Source organism: Mirounga angustirostris, unplaced genomic scaffold, assembly GCF_029215605.1.
Source record: "Mirounga angustirostris isolate CCGP_5_RB_7025 unplaced genomic scaffold, mMirAng1.0.hap1 SCAF_15, whole genome shotgun sequence".
NCBI classification, from domain to species: domain Eukaryota; kingdom Metazoa; phylum Chordata; class Mammalia; order Carnivora; family Phocidae; genus Mirounga; species Mirounga angustirostris.
This window is the reverse complement of record NW_026991723.1, coordinates 91,473,904-91,491,940: the sequence shown is the minus strand read 5'-3', so window position 1 is coordinate 91,491,940 and position 18,037 is coordinate 91,473,904. Positions and strand designations below refer to the sequence as shown.

General features: G+C 60.7%; 1 protein-coding gene across 2 annotated transcripts in view; it reads right to left on the bottom strand.

Annotated features, from left to right (window-relative positions):
* The window catches only part of COL5A1 (collagen type V alpha 1 chain), a 149,734-nt gene extending 133,162 nt beyond the window's left edge, over positions 1-16,572 (bottom strand). For both annotated transcript variants that reach the window (XM_045883480.3, XM_045883481.3), the window contains exon 1: positions 16,050-16,572. In XM_045883480.3, coding sequence (XP_045739436.1) covers positions 16,050-16,164 — 115 coding nt within the window. In that variant the 5' untranslated portion in view covers positions 16,165-16,572. The remainder of the gene's footprint in view (positions 1-16,049) is intronic.
* Positions 16,573-18,037: the final 1,465 nt, after the last annotated feature.

Here is an 18,037-nt window from a genome sequence, read left to right as displayed (position 1 = left end):
TGGGCATGCTCCTCCCCCCCGCACCCCCCCCGCCACAGGGCAGCCGGAGAGAGGACACCCCAGTGTCTGAGATGGAAGCAGCTCAGGCAAAATCCGAGGCATGCATGCCTCAGGAATGCCCGGGCACTTACAATATCAAAAATGGAAATGACCCAACTTCCAATCACAGGAGACACTAGAAGTGAGTCAGGCTTTCTGCAGCAGTCATGACGAAGAACAGCATGCTGTCCTTATAAAGCGGAGGGAGAAAGTGCTGAGGAGCTGTGCTGGGACCCCACGGCCCCCCCCTTCAGGGAGAGGACACTGGGTGGGGGCGAGGCCTCCCCGCTGCGTGGACTGCACCCTCATTTCCAGGCCAGTCACCATGTGCTTCCCTCCGTCCCTTACTCTTCGCGCTCAGACCCAGTGGAGTTTGAGTTTGGGGGTTATGGGTGATTTTTATTGTCTTCTCTATACTTTCTGTGTTTTCCAAAATGACTATAATGAAAAATGTATCCTTTTTCATTAAAAAACATACATAATTACAGAAAGAAGAGGAGAGGGGGAAGACCTCTAAGAGACGCGCACCCCTCCCCACCCGGCCTGGTGGGGGCTCCCCCCACACCTCCTGGCCCCGCCTCTCCTCTGAGCATCTGCACATGTCCCCTGGACGCCCTGGGCATCACAAGCTCACCCCCAAGTCCCGACTCTGGGTAAACCAGCAGCCTGGCCCCAACATGCCCTCAGAGCCACTGTGCGCAAACCCAGGAGGGCTGGGGAAGGACGTGGAGGGGGACACGGAGCCAGGCGGATCAGGGGCCAGCCTGGTCCTGGCCCAGCCCCGTCCACCAGCGGGGGTCCCCAACTGACTTCTGAGCCCCTGTGTCCCCAGCAGCCCACAGGCACTGCCCTTCCTCTCCTGGGGTGTCAGGACAGGGCAGCACAAGGGAGGCAAGCCAGGGGTCACCATGCACTGACCCACGGGACTGGGAGCCCAGGTCCACCCCCTCCGCCCCAGGGCCAGGCCGTGTGCCCTTCAAGGGGCGCTGTGTCCAATTCGCAGTGCACAGACCGAGGTGCTCAGTAAACGCTGACCTGCATTTTAGGAAGGGCTTGTCTTCAGCCCCCCGCCCTTCAACGCTGAGGCACACAGCCCTCGCTCACAGCCCCGGAGCTCGGTTACACACGTGGACACAGAGGTTGTGGCCCAGCAGAGACGTGATTAATGCCAGATCCAGGGAACCATGTCTGAGCCAGAACGTTCCGTGAGAGTCATCTCTCGCCCATCCAAATGGGCAGCTGCCACAGTGCGCCCTCCTTCGAGCACTGTGACAGCCGAGGCCGGGACCGAGGCACCAAAAGGACGTGAGGGCCCTGGGGCCACGGGACATGAGGGTGGAGAGGGACTCCTGGAAGCTCTTCCAGCCCGGCCGCTCTCCCCCTTGGTGCTCACTCCCCCCACCCTGTCCCAGGGCCCATGGAAGGGGCGCATCCCCGGGGGGCCCTGGGCACACAGCATTGTGCACCGAGCCGGTCTGGGGAGGGCGCTGAGAGGGAGCTAAGCCTGCACAGCTGGGCCTGGCTGGGCAGACACAGCAGCCCAGAGTTTCCCCAGGCGCTGGGAAGCCACAGTGGGGAGGAAGGGGCAGCAAGAGGGAGAGCCAGCATGAGTCGTCCGAGAAAAATGTGCATGCCTTGAGCCTGACATACCCCAGAGATGGGCTGCCCAGAACAGCACGGTGTCTCGGCCGTTCTGGGGAGCAGTTACTCACTGGCTGTTTATACTGCTGCAGAAATCAGATCAGGAAATATTTTAATAAGGGACTAGAAAAACACCAGACTACCCCTCTTCAGAGGATTTTCGTTTTTATTTTCTTGCCGAGATATTGACCAGGTTTCAATGTTTATGGAGAAAGGCTCATTGCCTGGAGCCCAGTGCTTTCGTTGGGGCTTAAATGCAGCACGGGGAGGGCTGGAGCAGGAGAGCCGAGAGCTGGACCCAGAGGAGCCAGCCCAGGCTCTGCAGAAGTAGCCGCCCGGGGGGAGGTGGTTTGGAGTGCCGCGCCCGTGATCTTGGGCTGCATGTGCGGGGTAGGGAAGCAGGAGGTGGTACCCTTATGGCGACAGGAGCGACCCCATCACCCACCTAGAAGGCCCGCAGAACAGAAGCGGTGCGAGGTACGTGCCCAGAAGAGAAGAAGTGCTCTGGAGAAGGGCAGGCAGAGCTGACAGCATGTAAGGAATTCCAAAACCGGGCTGACAGGGTTTCTGGAAGTTATTTACTGGGAACTAAAGGAGTGTGAGGTGAACAGGACTGGAGAGGGTCATCTGGAGAGATGGCAGCTAAGGGGCTGGGTGACAGCTGGGAGATTATCCAGAAGACAAAGCAGGAGGGGGTTCGGCAGGAGGAGGTGGTCTGGAGTGCTCAGAGCCATGTTCAAATCTCAGGTCTGCTCCTTGTTAGCTGAGTCGCCAGACCCATCCCCCCAGTGCCGACCTCCCGGGGTTGTTGGCTGAAGCAAGCAATGCTGAGCATACAGCCCTCGGCACACAGGACGCATTCGGGGCACCAGCCAGCTCTGTGCTCCCGGGATGGTGCTCACGCCTGCGCACCCACGCATGCACACGCCCTGCCACAAACTGGTCATCTGCTGGGGGCGCCCTCAAGAGACCTGGGAGGGTCGGACTGCTGCCTGAAGCATGGTGGCACTGGCCGAGCGCAGATGGATGTCTGTGTGGGACGAGCCTGTGGAGACTCCGATCCAGCACCCAGAGGAGGTGTTCTTCCACACCTGCATGACCGAATCCCAAATCCTCCACCTCCTCTCTCCCCTAGCCCCTGCAAGGGTATCGCACCCCACATCCCCACCTCTGCCAGCCAGCACGGTCCCCTCCTCCTCCCCCAGAACAGCCCAGGTCCCTTCACGCCTGCGCACCGTCCTTCGGAACGCCAGCTCAAAACACATCAGCCAACACCCTGAGTCTGTGACGGGCTCTGCATTCAAGGCCACAAGCACACAGAGCCCCTCCTCCGCCACACGCACTGCGCGAGGCCACCAGGTCCAGACACCTCGCCTGCTTTCCCCGCTCTACACCGAGCCTCCTGAAACTGTCAGCACCAACCTGTGGGGGCAGCATCCTCAGCGCCATTGTGCACGTGGAGAAACTGAGGCACAGAGGATCGAGGGCACACCAGGAGAGGGGCAGCACCAGCCACCCCAACCCCGCCTGGATCTCCGCGTGTCGAGCAGGGACTCTGGGTGAACCACCCCCATACTTGGCCTTGAAGTTTGGGTCTTCATGGCAGTGGCCGTGAACATGGGCCTTGCTCCCCCACCGCCTGCCCCCGTGGACTTCTCCGCTTCCAGACGCGGCCCCCCACGAGACCTGCCCGGGACCACATACACACTGTATGCCCTACTCCCTTGGTTTCAAATAAATTGAGATTCCCTGAACTTTTCCAAGTCAAAGCCATCTGGCCGGCGCATGCGGGATGGGTGTGCTACCCAAGCAGCAAACTTTCTGAGGGACTGAACAATTCTCTAGGACTCATGACCCATCTGAAGAGAAAACCAATTGATCCTGGTCCTTGGCAAGCCTGCACACTCTCCCTGGCTTTTTGGATCCATCCTAGGCAATGTGCTAGTAAGATAAAGGGCAGGCTCAGCAATCAGGCCTTCGGGCATTGGCTCTCCAGGGCTTTTTAGTTCCTTTACTGAAATGTTGATAGTTTAAAGATGTGGGTCAGGTCCTTGCTCAGCTTCCCCAGCCAAGGAGAGGCCGCCGGTAGGCCGCACCAGCTTAACTCTTAGGACATCGGAGGGGCTGCTCGACCCCCCACACGGCCCTCAGAGGGAAGACTGCTTGAGGCGAGCCCACCCTTATCTTTGAAAACATTTGGCTTGCACAGACGCCCCCACTCCTCTTTCATCATGTGTCGGCTGATAGGAAGCAGGCAAGACCTACCTGGCTATAATCCTCTCCCCGTTCTTTCCTTCCCGCTGACATGGAAAAACTGACTCAGACCGGGGCAGTTCACCCCCTCCTACAAACACTCTCCCCGGGGCCCAACACCGGGCCATCCAGGAGGTATGGGGAGGACGTCGGGGGCCCAGGACCCAGTTCCTCCTGAACGCGCCAGGGCCTTGGGAGACAGATGACAGGCAGAGAGGTCATCCGCAGTGGCCACCAGGCTTCCCCAACGTCCCCCCGCCAGCCCCCTGCTGCAGGGATGAAGGTCCTGGAGAGGAAGGAGGCAGCCAAGTCCCACCTCCCCCGCCATGAGGTCTGCCCTCTGAACTCTGCCGCCTCACGCTGGGGCCTGTTCCCAAGAGGCTGCACAAAATCAGATTCCCGTAACCGAGACCTATTTTAGAGGCCACGACTCTGCCACTTACTAGTGGCAGGGCTTCTGTGGGCCTCAGTCTTCTGGCCTATAGAATGGAGGTGAGACCTTTCACCTTGGAAGGATGTCATCCCGACAAAACGGCGCACAAAAGGAAGAAAACTCGTAATGAATCTCACTCTTTACCTTCAGAGAAACTTCGCAAGCAAGCGCACCTCCCTCCTGCTGCGCTTACGTCCCTTCACCAGGAGAGGACTGTGGGGTGCTGAGAATCCCCCCGGCCCAGAGCCTGACTGCCCCCCCAGCGGACCTGCGGCCCAAAGAAACGGGGGGCGGGCCCGAGAACCTAGAGACCAGTCAAGCCGAACAGCCTGTCCCCATGTCCCCAGCCCTCTCGGGGGAGAAGAACCCCCCACTGTGTGCCTTCCAGCCCCTGGACAACAGCATCCCAGGGCCAGGCTGCTGTTTGTAATGGGACAGGCCCAGGAAGGGGAGGTGGGAGCCTGTCCCCACAGAGGGGCCCAGGGCGCTGCAGGGAGGGTCAGGATGGGCTGATTCGGAGCTGGGGGGCCCCACTCAGTCCTGGCCTGCACTGCCCCCACCGGGCTCCTCTCCCCAGGCAGGTCCTGGTGGCATGGACACAATGGGGAGCTGTGAAGTGAGGAAAATGGGGAGTGTCTCCACTTCGAAGCAGCGTTCACTATATTTCTGGTGAGCAAGGAAGCTTTGAGAAGTTGGAAAGCCCTTAAAAAGGTGGTTTGTGGCAAGCAGGGCTCTGGAGGCTGGGTTCTGGCACTTTCCACTCCAGGTGCCGTCAGCCACCAGAGGGGCCCGGCAAACAGTGGCCATCAAACCTGCCTGGGACAGAAGGAACCCTGGGACACACCTGAGATCCTCCAGGTTGCAAGTCCCAGGACGAATCTGCCAGGTTCGCACACCATCCCCCCGATGGTAGAGATCCAAGACCACGGGGTTCCCCTCCCAGCCACAGGACAGCAGGCAACAAAGCCTGCCCCAGGGGTCTGGCCCCCCCACTTCTCAGCAGCCTTCGACCCCAGGAAGCCTCAAGCCCTCCAGTTCTGAGTGGGTTCATCAGCAAAACCACCCCAAGGCCAGAGGGCAGACCACTGACTCCCAGTAAGACATCCAGTTCCTTCCCCAGGAGCCTGGGCCTGTCTGCTGTCGGGCCCCCCCCCACCGAAGTAGCTCCCCCGTATCCAGTGCAGAATCTTGCACAGCAGAGCTCCCCAGGGAGTATTATCTGTCAAATGCACCCCGACCCCTCCTGGATTCGCCCCTCCATCACTAGCTGGGCCGTCTGCACTAACTGGTCAGCTGCCTCTCTGGTCCAGCTGAGCCCTGAACTCGCACGCAGAAGCTTTGTCCCCACTTTCCCCCTGACGACTCACTCGTGGCTCCCTGAGCTCTGCCAGGGCACAAAATAGCAACAGCGATATACAGTATTATTACGACATGCTAGTAACTACAGTGACAACCCTGAGCACAGACGTTACTGTTACTGATGTGAGTCTGTCTGCCCTGCTGCCCCGAATGCAGGAGGCAGGACACCCCGTGAAGGGCTCTGTATCCGCACACAGGTCACCAACGCAAATCCCCCCAGCCGCCTTTCTGCGTGCTGCCATTGCCTGTGGTTTGGAGATACGCTGACTCGGATCAGAGAGGTCCAGTAAAGCACCAGAGGTCACACAGCCAGGGTCCACACCCTGCTCTCTTGGCCTCCGAAGCCGCTGTCCTCTTCCCTGTGTGCTGACTCATCAGTGCTTCCCACCCTCATCTTCTGAACTTCCCTTTCAAAAGTCAAAGGAGGGTGCCTGGGTGGCTCAGTTGGTTAAGCGACTGCCTTCAGCTCAGGTCATGATCCTGGAGTCCCTGGATCGAGTCCCACATCGGGCTCCCTGCTCAACGGGGAGTCTGCTTCTCCCTCTGACCCTCCCCCCTCTCATGTGCTCTCTCTCATTCTCTGTCAAAAATAAATAAAATCTTTAAAAAAAAAAAAAGTCAAAGGAGTGGTGGGCTGCAGGAGGGACGGGGTCCAGCCCTGGGCTCCACCTCCTGCTCTCGTCCTCGGGGGTCCCCGACTGAGCCCACTCAGAGCCCCACCTCACAGGAAACCGGACCTGCTCACCCACCTCCTTTGCTCCCAGTCAACCCCAGAAAACACCAGGCAACCAGGCCAGGGCCCCAGACCCAGGGAGCTCCAGTCTTCTGCAAAATGCTGGCAAAGCTGCTGTCTCGGGACCAGCCCTTGGGGCCAGGACATCCCTGAGGGGTGGGGGAAGCCTGCTCCAGATGAGGTGACTGCACATGCAGCTGGCTGGGGCCTCTGATCTCCCTGCGGTCCTCAGCCACAGCCTTCAGGCCGAGCCACGCCTGGCCGCACATCGTCCTCGGCTCTTTGGCCCCAGCAGCCTGAGTGCCCCGGGGACACAGAGCCACGCCTGAACAGCACACCCAGTGTCCTGTCTCAGGAGTGTCCCATCAGGGCCTGGAGCAGGTGGGAGCCCAGAGGCTGCCCCATGAGCCTGGCCCACATCTTTCTTGGCCTAAAGAGGACACAGAAGGGTGCTGCCTTCTCTCCTGTGGCACCTTAGCAAGTCCCAAGCGGCTCAGCGCCGAGGCCTGAATGAGTTCCCCCCTATCGACCTACATGGAGGCCCCATACTCGTCCTGCACTGGACACGCCACAGTCATGACTGTGAGAGCCAGCGCTGTGATGGTCCTTAGGCAGATCCTGTGCGAGTTAGTTCCTCCAGTCCTTCCAGCAGGCTTCTGAGACAGGCACGGTCTCTATGCCCATTTCACAGATGGGGAAACTCAGACACAAAGAGTGCTCCTCGGTGTGGAGCCCAGGCACTCGGCAGAGGCAAGATGCAGGCGCCCTGCCCTCCCTGCTCCCAGGGGAGCTAGGAGCCTGGCAATGTGCAGTGCTACAGCTCTCTGGCCCAGGACACTGAACTCTGAGCTATTCTCTGGGTCCCTCAGGTGGGGAAGCTCATCCTCCCTCCCACACAGACACGGTCCAGAGAGGGAAGGACTCGCGCTGAATGTGCTGGGCAGAGTCTCCAGCTGATTGTGACCGGACATCAGGGGTCAGTGGCACAGTCCCCGGGTGGAGGGCGGTGGGTAGGGCTGGACGGCATGAGGTTAGCCATGGGCAGACACTGGGCGACCCCACGTGCATTGTGGGGAGTTGCTGTGCTACCTTTGAAATTTCCCCTGATCACTGCTTCTTGAAGGTGAGGCCACCCTGAAGAAAGTAGGGCAGACACGGGGATGGGAGGCCCTGCCTCCCCTTTTCCTTCCTGGCCCTTCTCCCCTCGTAGGTGCCCCACCACCACCACCATTCATGTTGAAACCTGCAGCTTACCTGTTCAGGGGAGGGAGGATGACCCTGAGAGAGCCCCGGCCTCCCCCACACCCTCCCACTCTGGGCCAACTCCAGCTCCTTCCCGGGGCTCGCTGCTTGCGCCCCCCATGCCGGCCCCACCACACCGGTTGCCCAGGAGGCCCCACAGGTTCCCCGCGTTCAGGGAAATGTAGCCACTGTCCAAGCAGTAATTTCTGAGCTAAAGGGCCCTTATCTAAACTATGAACCTGAATAACTAATTCCCTAGAAAATAATTCCATTTGGAAATCCTGTTGCTGATCTTCCATCCTAGAAAGGGCTGGCCACTCCTGCCCTCTGGTGCGAGCATTTTCAGTCTGAGAGGCACTGGAAGACACCGTCCCTCCCTCCCCTGCATAAAACCAGCTGGGATGCGCTACTGTCTCCTCAGAAGGACAGCAGTGTCTCCTCGGGGCGCTGGTACCAGAGACCACCTCCTCCGCCTCCCTCCCCAGGAGCAAGCTGGAGCTCCCCCCAGCACTGCACGCTGTCTCCAGAGAACAAGGAACAGGGAAAAGCAAGGAAGAAACCCCGCAGGAAAGAGGTCCCAGTCACTTCTCCCCGCAGACCTGGAGGATGTGAGAGGTGAGGCTCAGGCTTCCTGCAACCAAACCGAGCTCCGGGGCTGAGGGGCGGCCCTTCCTTGTCCACATCTCACTGCACGGCCCCTGTGCAGGGCTCTGGGCTCCCGGCTCTCCCCACGCCCAGCTCCAGGAACCCACCCAGCTGACCCGGGGCCCGCTGGGTGCACAGCCGCCTGGCTGTCCTCCCCAAGAGGGCCTTGGCGTTCAGCGAGGCGCAGTGCGGCGGGAAGTGAGCAGCCCAGTATCAGATGAAGGAGACAGGCCAAGGCTCCCAGACTACCCACGGTGGGCAGGACGCGGACCTCGCTCTCCAGCCCAAGGACAGAAACAAAAGCCCCACGCTGCCAAGGCCCCCTCGCCTGGCTTGGAGAGTGGCAACCCACACCAGCATCTGTGATGGTCCCACACCAGCGTGGCTGGAAGGTGCCTCCCCTCTGATTGGCCAGCACCCCATGGGGGCTGGAAGGTGCCTCCCTTCTGATTGGCCAGAGCTCCATGGGGCTGGAAGGTGCCTCCCCTCTGATTGGCCAGCGCTCCATGGGGCTGGTAGGTGCCTCCCCTCTGATTGGCCAGAGCTCCATGGGTAGGTGCCTCCCCTCTGATTGGCCAGCGCTCCAGGGGCTGGAAGGTGCCTCCCTTCTGATTGGCCAGCGCTCCATGGGGCTGGTAGGTGCCTCCCCTCTGATTGGCCAGAGCTCCATGGGGCTGGTAGGTGCCTCCCCTCTGATTGGCCAGAGCTCCATGGGGCTGGAAGGTGCCTCCCCTCTGATTGGCCAGCGCTCCATGGGGCTGGTAGGTGCCTCCCCTCTGATTGGCCAGAGCTCCATGGGTAGGTGCCTCCCCTCTGATTGGCCAGCGCTCCAGGGGCTGGAAGGTGCCTCCCTTCTGATTGGCCAGAGCTCCATGGGGCTGGTAGGTGCCTCCCCTCTGATTGGCCAGCGCTCCACGGGGCTGGAAGGTGTCTCCCTTCTGATTGGCCAGAGCTCCATGGGGCTGGAAGGTGCCTCCCCTCTGATTGGCCATTGGCACGCCCTACCTGCTGGTGATTGTTCCACTCACTACCTCCCACTTTGTGCGTCACTGGACACAATCACCGGGGCGGGAGTCTGATTCCCCCACTGCCCCAGAAGCTCCCATGCTGCCGGGACCCTCACCTATTGCTCCCCCGTGCACTTGCCGCCCGGTGCCCGGCACAGATCTGAGTCGCGCTGGAGGTCCCCCAACACTTCGGGCATAAGCGCCGCCACCCCACACGTCTCCAGGCAGGGGCCAGCCTCTGTGCGGGTCCCTCTGACCCCTCTACCAAAGGAGCGGCCACCGGAGCTGCCCACTGCCCCTCTCCGTCACCCGCGGCAGAATGGCAGACGATTGCTTCCCACGTTCCAGTTACATTAAAGCGCTCACTCTCTGTCATGGTGAGATCGCTATTTTTCCAATTCAGGCTCAGAGTTTTAACGTGTAAATCCCTGTGCTGCATGCACACATTCTGATGGCATTTGGGGGCATTCAGTAAAATAATAAAGAAGTCATCAGGATCCCTATTGCCAAGGTGCGGGTGGGGAAGCCCAAGCCAGACAGGGCCGTCCTCCAGCCCAAAAACAGGGGCTGCAAACAGAAAACAAAGGGACCCTCCAGCTCACACACAGAGACATTGCAGCGCCCCCTGGAGCTCTGTAGGGTAAAATTTTGGAGAATCTGGGTCAGACTGTGGTTCCATTTCTTGAGCCTGAGTCACCAAAGAATGGCGACGACATTTACTTCTAATGTGGGGTTACTACTAGGTTGGGGATCTGCCAGAAAACGACTGGGTGAGTCAAAGCTGATGGGCCGGTGCCTCAGATGGTGTGACCCCCGTGACCCACACCACCCAGCCACACACACCCACTCACAGCCAACCCTGCATTCGTTCGTCCCATAAACGGCTCTCCAGCCACCTGGGCTGGCATGGGTGCTAACACAGCATCTGAGCGGGCAAAGCCCCCACCAGTGCACCCCCAGCACCAACACGTCCAGCGCACCAGCCATCACTCCCGGTCACGTCTCGGAGGCAGAAGACCGGAGTCCTTGAGGTGGGATGCGGGCAGGTCCGTTCCCATCTCTGACTCCAGTTGCTCCTTGTAAAGTGGGGGTGGCCCGAGGAGGAAAGGGAGCAACCTCCACACCCAGCCTCAACACCACAGGAGTCCCGGCAAGTGGTCTAATAAACCAACCAGGGGACATTTTCTGGGTCACCACTTCTGTTCCTCCCATGAGGCAGGTGCTAGTGTGACCGTCCACAGGAGAGAGAGGGAGCTGCTCATGCAGCCAGCCAGCGAGCAGGGCCGGGAACTCAGCTCCAGACCCCATACCTGCTGCCTCGGGGTCTGGGAAGGAGAAGAGGTGGGCTCACTCTGAGCTCTGCACACATTATTCACTGAACCCCCACAAAGAACCCTGCAGGACTTAGGATCATCACCCCCTCCTTAAAAATAGGGAAACTGAAGCCCAGTGGTGCTAAATGCGCAGTTGGTAGGAGTGGAGCCATAGATATGGCCGCCCTGAGCATCACCCACATGGGATTCCCCATGCCGTACCCCCAGCAGGGGTAGGTCTGCCTTCGAGAAGGGCCAAAGCCAGCTCCACCTTCAGGATCTCAGGATCCCCGTGAGCCAAGACAGGCCACAGATCTTAGAAGGGACATTTGGCAGAGTGTGGACACCAGAGTAGCTTCTAAGGGGGAACCCAAATAAGGGGGAACAGAGAAAGTACAGTATCACATCTCCACCCTCCTGTGAGTAGAAACATCTCGTCAAAGGATCAGTCCCAGCAGGACCCTGATAGCCCTGCTGAAGGAACCCCACCTCGTGGTTTCCCAGCGGGCTCCATGCATGGCCACAGTTCATCTCCATGCCTCCCATCCAGCCGGGGGCAGGGGGGTGGCGCTCATGGTAAGGAGAACAATGTCACCTTGCCCCGGGCCCCTCAAACACAGAAGGGCCTCGGGAAACCACAGGCACACGTACACCCACCTACACACACAGACAAATCTGCACATCACATGCATGCCCTTGCACCGACAGGTACGCTCAGAAACACAAGCGTGTGCCCGCCCCTCCAAGGGGCTTGTTAAGTGTGTTCACGTATGTTGTCTCATGATCCATGCAAACGGTCCAGGAGGTGATGAAGAGCACACGAGGGACCCACACTGACCCAGCCTGTGGGTGACAGAGCCCTCCGGGGATGGTGCCTCCTAAGACAGCCACACCTCCCACTCCTGGGCTGCTTCTGGGATGGCCCGGTGGCGGGGGGCGCGGGTAACACCATGCTCTGTTCCTTTTGCAAAAATACCAGCCTGAAAAGCAGCCATGGCATGTCCTCCCTTACTCAGGGGCTCACTCTACATCAGGCATCCCACACAACCACCCCTCAAAGCAACTCTCCCCATTTTCCAGACAGGAAAGATGAGGCAGGATGACTGGCCCAGACCAGCCACCCGAGCGGGTCTCAGAAGCACTGACCCCACAACTGTCCACGCTGCCCTGGGGTTCAGCCACCAGATATCCCTTCCCACTCCTAACTGCCTGTCCCCCAGCACAGGAACCCAAAGTCGTGCCCAGAAGACCCCCACCCCCAGCCAAGGTTGTCAGTTTGTCTGCAGAACTCATCCAACGGCTCTGGTGCACCAGCCTCGCATGCAGGGGCAGAGAGGGTTAAAGAAGCCCCCAGGTCTCCATTCACCTCCCCCCCCCCGCAGAGACCCCCTCTGTCTCACTGCAGCCACTTCTGCTGGCACAGCCGTCCCAGGACAAGCGGAGCTGGGGGCGCCCTGCCAACCGAGTTAATGAGGGGCTTTCCAGCCAAGGGAAGCAGCCCCAGAGAACACCGAACACCAGAGCAGAGTTTGGAATGTCCTGCCAAGAAGGAAGGGCGGACAAGGGTAAAGCCAGAGGTGGAGGAGGGCACCTGCTAAGGAAGGGGAAGAAGAGGCAGAAAAGACCAAGTTTAGCATCACCTCCTCCAGGAAGCTTCCCCAGATCTCCCCAATGGGGCCAGCCCTCCCAGACCACGTAAAGTGGCACGTGACACTTGGCACAAAAATGAAGAGTGAAACAAACCCGTCCCCCCCGCCCCCCGAAGACTTAAGAGTTCCTGCAGTGAGGAGCCCTGCCCCCTTCACCTCTGTCCTCCCATAACCCTCCAGGTCAGCCTGGGTAGAAGGCAAATGCCTCCAGGGTCCAGCCAGGTCTTGAGGATGAGTGAAGAGCCAGCTAAAGAGAAAGACCAGGAGAGTGGAGACTGCAGTCAGTCTGGTCCCTCTCAAAGGCATTCCAGTGAAAAAGGAAGGAGGGGGGAGGAAGGAGAGGAAGGGAAGGGGGAGTAGGGGGAGAGAGAGGGGGGGAGGGAGTGAGGGAGAGAGGGAGGGAGGAAGGAAGGAAAGAGGGAAGGAAGGAAGGAAAGAGGGAAGGAAAGAAGGGAGGAAGGAAACGGGGTGGAGGCAGGAAAGAAGGAAGGAAGGGGTGGCAGGAGGAAGAGGAGAGGGAGGGAGGAAGGGGAGGAAGGGGGAAGGAGGAAGGAGAGTGGGAGAGAAGGAGGTAGGAAGGTAGGAAGGAAGGAAGAAGGGAGGGAGGAAGGAAGGAAGGGGTGGAGGGAAGGAGGAAGGGTGAGGGAGGGAGGAGGGAGAGAAGAAGGAAAGAGGAAGGAAGGAAGGAAGGAAGGAAGGAAGGAAGGAAGGAAGGAAGGAAGGAAGGAGTGGAGGCGGGGGAGCAAAAGCAACAGGGCCCTCACCCTGGGGCCACAGGGGGCAGGACCCTCCCCCGCACTGCTGCTTGGGGCACCAGGTCCCTCCCACGAGAGCTGATAAATGGAGGGGAAGAGGTATCCCCCCCACTGACCCCCCAAGTCTGAGGCACTGAGGCGTGGCCATGCCAGAAGCAGAGGTCAGACAGACCCAAAATCTGGGGTTCCTCAGATGTGTCCAGGCAGGTGCCAGCACATCCATTACCATGATTACCAGGTGCCAGGGTCTCCCGGGGGAAGGACCCTGCCTTGCTCCTTAAATGCAACCCCAGGGCTCCAGTGCGGGCTCGACCCAGTGCTTCAGGGGTGGGGGTGACTCATCCCTGACCTCAGGGGCTCAGCGCTAGTCTGGCCTCTGCTGTCCCGTTATTAAGTGGGGGGCGGGGGTCAGTGGGCATCTGCTCCCCGCCTCCCCTGGGCTCCACCCAACAGTGTCTGCGATCCAGGGAGGAGGCGGGGCCAGACGGCCAGAAGGCAGGGGCGGGGCAGGCGGGCATCAGCTGTGCGGGGCTAAGGGCGAGGCCTCGGCGCCTGTCCAGAAATATCTGCAGGGTGGGGTAATGGGGCAGGCTCTGGCCAGCACCCCAGAAACAGCCCCAGAGCGGCATCCCAGGAGAAGGCACTCTGTGCTCCGGCCCCGGGGAAGGCACTCCTGCCCGCGGCCACTGCCGGCTGGTCACAGCCGCTGGGCAGTGACCACAGCTCCAGCCCCTCCAGCCACTGAAATCTGGACCAGATGAGGGAGAGGGCTCCGCGGAGCCAAGCTGGCTCCTGAGCTCCTCCCACTGACTGTTCTCTTCTGGGGAGGAGGGGAAGGGGGAAGGATGGAAAAGGGTGTCTTTCCAGCCAACTTGATTGAGTCAGAGGAAATTTAACCATTTCATATCTGTCAGGCCCCAGAAAACTTGGACAACTCTTCCCACAAAATTATTGCAAGAAGCAGTCACGTGAGCGGAGTCACCCAATGCCAGGCCGAGGAGATGACCTCAATTTCCAAATATTGGGGTCATGTTTCATTTCACATACTCTCCTCCGCCCCTTACAACGTTAACCGGCCCCAAATGCAATCTTACTTTTCATTCCTTCACACACTTGGCCAAGGAGAAGGTAGGAAAAAAGAGCCATGTTCAGAGAAAACTCGGAAAACATCTGGCAAGTCCCAAAGTGGAGAGAAGAACAGGCTCCCACCTCCCGCATCTGGGGTGCCCAGCCGCCCCCTCTGGCCCCGTGCGGCCCTGCCCTGGACTTCAAAACCGGCCTCACCCCGGGAGGTGGGGACAAGTCTGGGAACCCGCTCAGAAAAGTGACTTCTTCACATGCTTTCTAACTGTCTTTCTGACAAAAGCCAAATGTGCAATTCCTCAGCCCTTCTGCCACGCGTCTGCTTCCAAGGGGCTGCCCTCGCCCTTGCCCTCGCCCTCGGGGAAGAGGGGCTTGGAGAGGGGGCAGGGACCGCAGAGGCAGAACCCAACCCAAAACTGCCAAAGGCATGCTCCCCAGGCAGCACCTAGCCCCAGCTTTTTGGGGTGGAGACTCCCCTGAAGGGTTCCCTCCCATGTTCCTGGGGAAAGCCCATCTGAGGAGCAGGACAGGGCTAAGGCCACCATGGGGCCCCCTGACCACATCCCCCAACGGACTCCAGACCACTTTCCTGGAGACCACGACTGTCCTCCACCTTCAACTGACCCCCAGGGACAAACGCAGAGTCAGTTAGCCCAGGATCTTGGGAATGCTGCTGGCAGCCCGGGGATAAGACACCAGGTCCCCAGAGCTAGGCGAGGCACCCTTTGTCTCCCCCAGCCCCATGTTGGCTGGACACCCTGACTCCTGCTCATCGCCTTTGGCCCACCACACACCCATCATGCCAGGAAAAAGGGAAAGAGTATCTTAACTGGCAAGCGGAACATGAAAGTGATTCTTCCCACATGACTTCAAATTACAAAGTGGAGGACAGAAGGGGGCGGGCAGTGGAGCCCTTGGGCCAGCTGGGCCAGCTGAGCCCACCGCCCCACCCCCGTGCCCCTCACTTTCCCTGACCTCGCACCAGCAGCTCTGAGCCTTGTCTTCCTGCCTGTTAATGGGGACTCGGGGGGTTTTCTGGGGCCTCTGATGTCTGAGGCGATGTGAAGACCCATCCCACAGGTAACCACCAAGGTGACGCTTAGATCCACTGTCCCATCAGGAGGCTGAGTTGGAGGGAGCGGGGAGCTGTAAGACTCCCCATGAGAGAGAGCTCCTTCCAAGTGAGACCTCTGGCAGGAGGAGTGCCCCATGTGGGCACCATCTGAGCCACTCAGCCTGACCTCCACCACCATCTCCCGGCTCTGCTCCGCGAACCCCATCTCTGGGAGGCAAACCAAAAAAAAAAAAAAAAAAAAAAAAAAAAAAAACATGCCTCCCAGGGGGTCAGGAGGTTTGGGGGTGGGATTAGGAGCAGGGCTCCCCAGGATCAGGGAGCACTTAGTGGCCAGGATTGCAGGGCTCCTAGGAAAGCAGAGACCCAGCCTGGAGTGGGCCTGGGGGGCGGGGGGAGAACAGGGCTTGGGGGCTCAAGCTTCTGGGATTCCCCCCCACCGGTGGCCAGTGCCCTCTCACCCCAGGAGCCCGGCCGGAATTGACGGGCTGTGACTCTAGGGGGCGACCCTTCCCAGGTTTCAGGAGAGGAAGCTCTGCGGCCGGGCGCGAGTGATGTGGGAGAAGCTAAGTTTCGGGACAAAGTTTGCCGGCCTCGTGGACAGCCCCTCTGGCTGTTCCAACGCGAGGTCCTTCCCTGGCGCGCGCGACAGCCCCACCCGGCCGGCCCTGTGGCGCGCGGGGTACCGTGCTGGCGCGTCTCCCTCCCCGGCGCCCAAGGCTGGCAGTCGGAGAGGCGGCCCGCGCCGCCCCCGAGCCCGGGACCGCGCCGGGGAGGCCAGCGGGGACCGGGGATGACAGCCACCCCCGCGCCCGAGCGCCTTACCTGCGCGGCTCAGAGGCGGCGCCCACAGCAGCAGCAGCAGCAGCAGCGGCGGGGACAGCGGCGGGGCGCCCGGGCGCGGCGCGCGGCGCGCTTTCCAGCGGGTGTGGACGTCCATGCCGGCGGGGCGCGGGTCGGGGCGCGCGGGGACGCACGGGGGCGCGGGCCACGGCCCGGGAGGGAGCGGACTCGGCGGGGGCCGCGCGCTTTAGGACGTCATGGGGAGCTGGCGCCGGCGTTCTCTTTGTGGCGGTGGCTCTGGGGCAGGGGGCCGGCTGGCGCGCTCGCCCACGGGCGGGGGGCCGACCTTGGCCCGCGGGGCGGCCGGGACCCCACTCGGCTTCGCAGCCCTCGCCTCCTCGCCTCCTCCGACTCCTTCTCGCCGCCTCCTCGCCGCCGCCGCCCCGCGACCCGCTCCCCGTGGGCGCTCCGCTCGAGTGAGGTCCTGCGCCAGCCGCGGGGACGGGGAGTGCCGGCCTCGCCTTGGGCGCCCTGCGCTTTTCCCCCCTTCCCCTCCCTCCCTCTCTCCGGGAAGGCACCCGCCGAGGCTGTCGATCCCCCGCGCCCGCAGCAAATCAGAGCGCGGCGCCGCGCTCGGCCGGGCCGGCCCCCGCCTCCCACTGGGCGCCGCGGGCGAGGGGGTGGGGCCAGCGGGCGAGTCGCGGCGAGGAAGGGGCTGGCCCGGGGCCGGCGCGGGCGCGGGCGCGGGCGCGGGGCGGGGGCGGCGCCCGTCTCCCGGCGAGAGCGCGCGGACGCGCCCCGCGGCTCTCCCCCACCCCCGGGCCCCGACTCTTCCCGCCGGGTGCCCGCACCTGGCCCGCCCCCAGGAGCCACACTGGAGGGGCCCCGAGTTTGATCACTTTGGGTTAAAAAAAAGACCCAAAAAACAAGAAGTTGCAGCGCAGCCCAACTTTTTCTTTTACGTGGAGGAGTTCCGAGCTCCTCTTCTGGGTGGAGACTGAACTTCCAATCCAGCCAGATCGGGGCGCCCAAGACTGTGGCCATCTCGTCCACCCGCCCAGAGGACCCGCCCTCCACCTTCCCCCTCACTGCAGATTGGGCATGGGAGCCCAAGTTAGGGTCTGACTTCCCAAGGGTCCCAGAAGGAGCCTGAAGGTTGCACATCTGGGATCTTAATCAGGGGAAGTTGGCCAGCAACCCCCCACTCCCCTCCTCACTCCCGCCGAGTCCCTGGTGACCCCTCTACCGCCAAAGGAAACCAAAGAAGATGCCCCTTGGGGAGGTGACAGCGGGCAAAGGAGTGAGGAGTCAGGACCTGCTGCCCTGGGGACCGCTGCTGGGTGCCTGCCCTCTCATCTTTAGGTCTTGGGGAGGTGCCCCTGGAGCAGCGAGCTGCCCCTTCTATCAGGGCCCCCAGGCCCAGAAAGCTTCCCTTCTGGGAGAGTTGCAGAGCTGGTTCTTAAAAAGAGAAAGGGTGAAGGTGGATCAAAGGACTTGTCTGCCCCCCTGAGCCGCCCATCCCCACCCCCTTGAGCAAACAGTCTTCCTGCTTAGGTGCTGGGAAAGGGCTGGGGCCCAGGCTCCCTGTCTCCAGTTACATCTCCAGACTGATGGGACACTCCCCAAATGCCTTTAGTCCCCATGGTTCCAGAAACAGGGGGAAAGTTAACTTTGCTGGGACGGCCACATGCTGCTTCTTGAGGCAGGTGGCAGGTGGCTGTTGCCAACTTACCAGCTTGACTCCCCGTCTGCCTCATGTGCCCTTCCACGTGCTGACGGAGCATGGAGAGGGCCGCACAGACAGATGTCGAGAGGTGTGAGATACACTAAGTAAAGCAAAATGTCCTTTCTGGTTTTTATAGTTCTTTGTTATTGTTTTGGTTTTTCTTTTTCTTTTTTTTTTTTTTTTTTTTGCAACCTGTATAAATCATACATATGATCAGTGGAAGTGTGTGTGTGTGAGTTGTGTGCATGCATTTATGTATGAGGGAGGGGTGTGTGTGTGTGTGTTGGTTAAGCTAGAGCTGGTC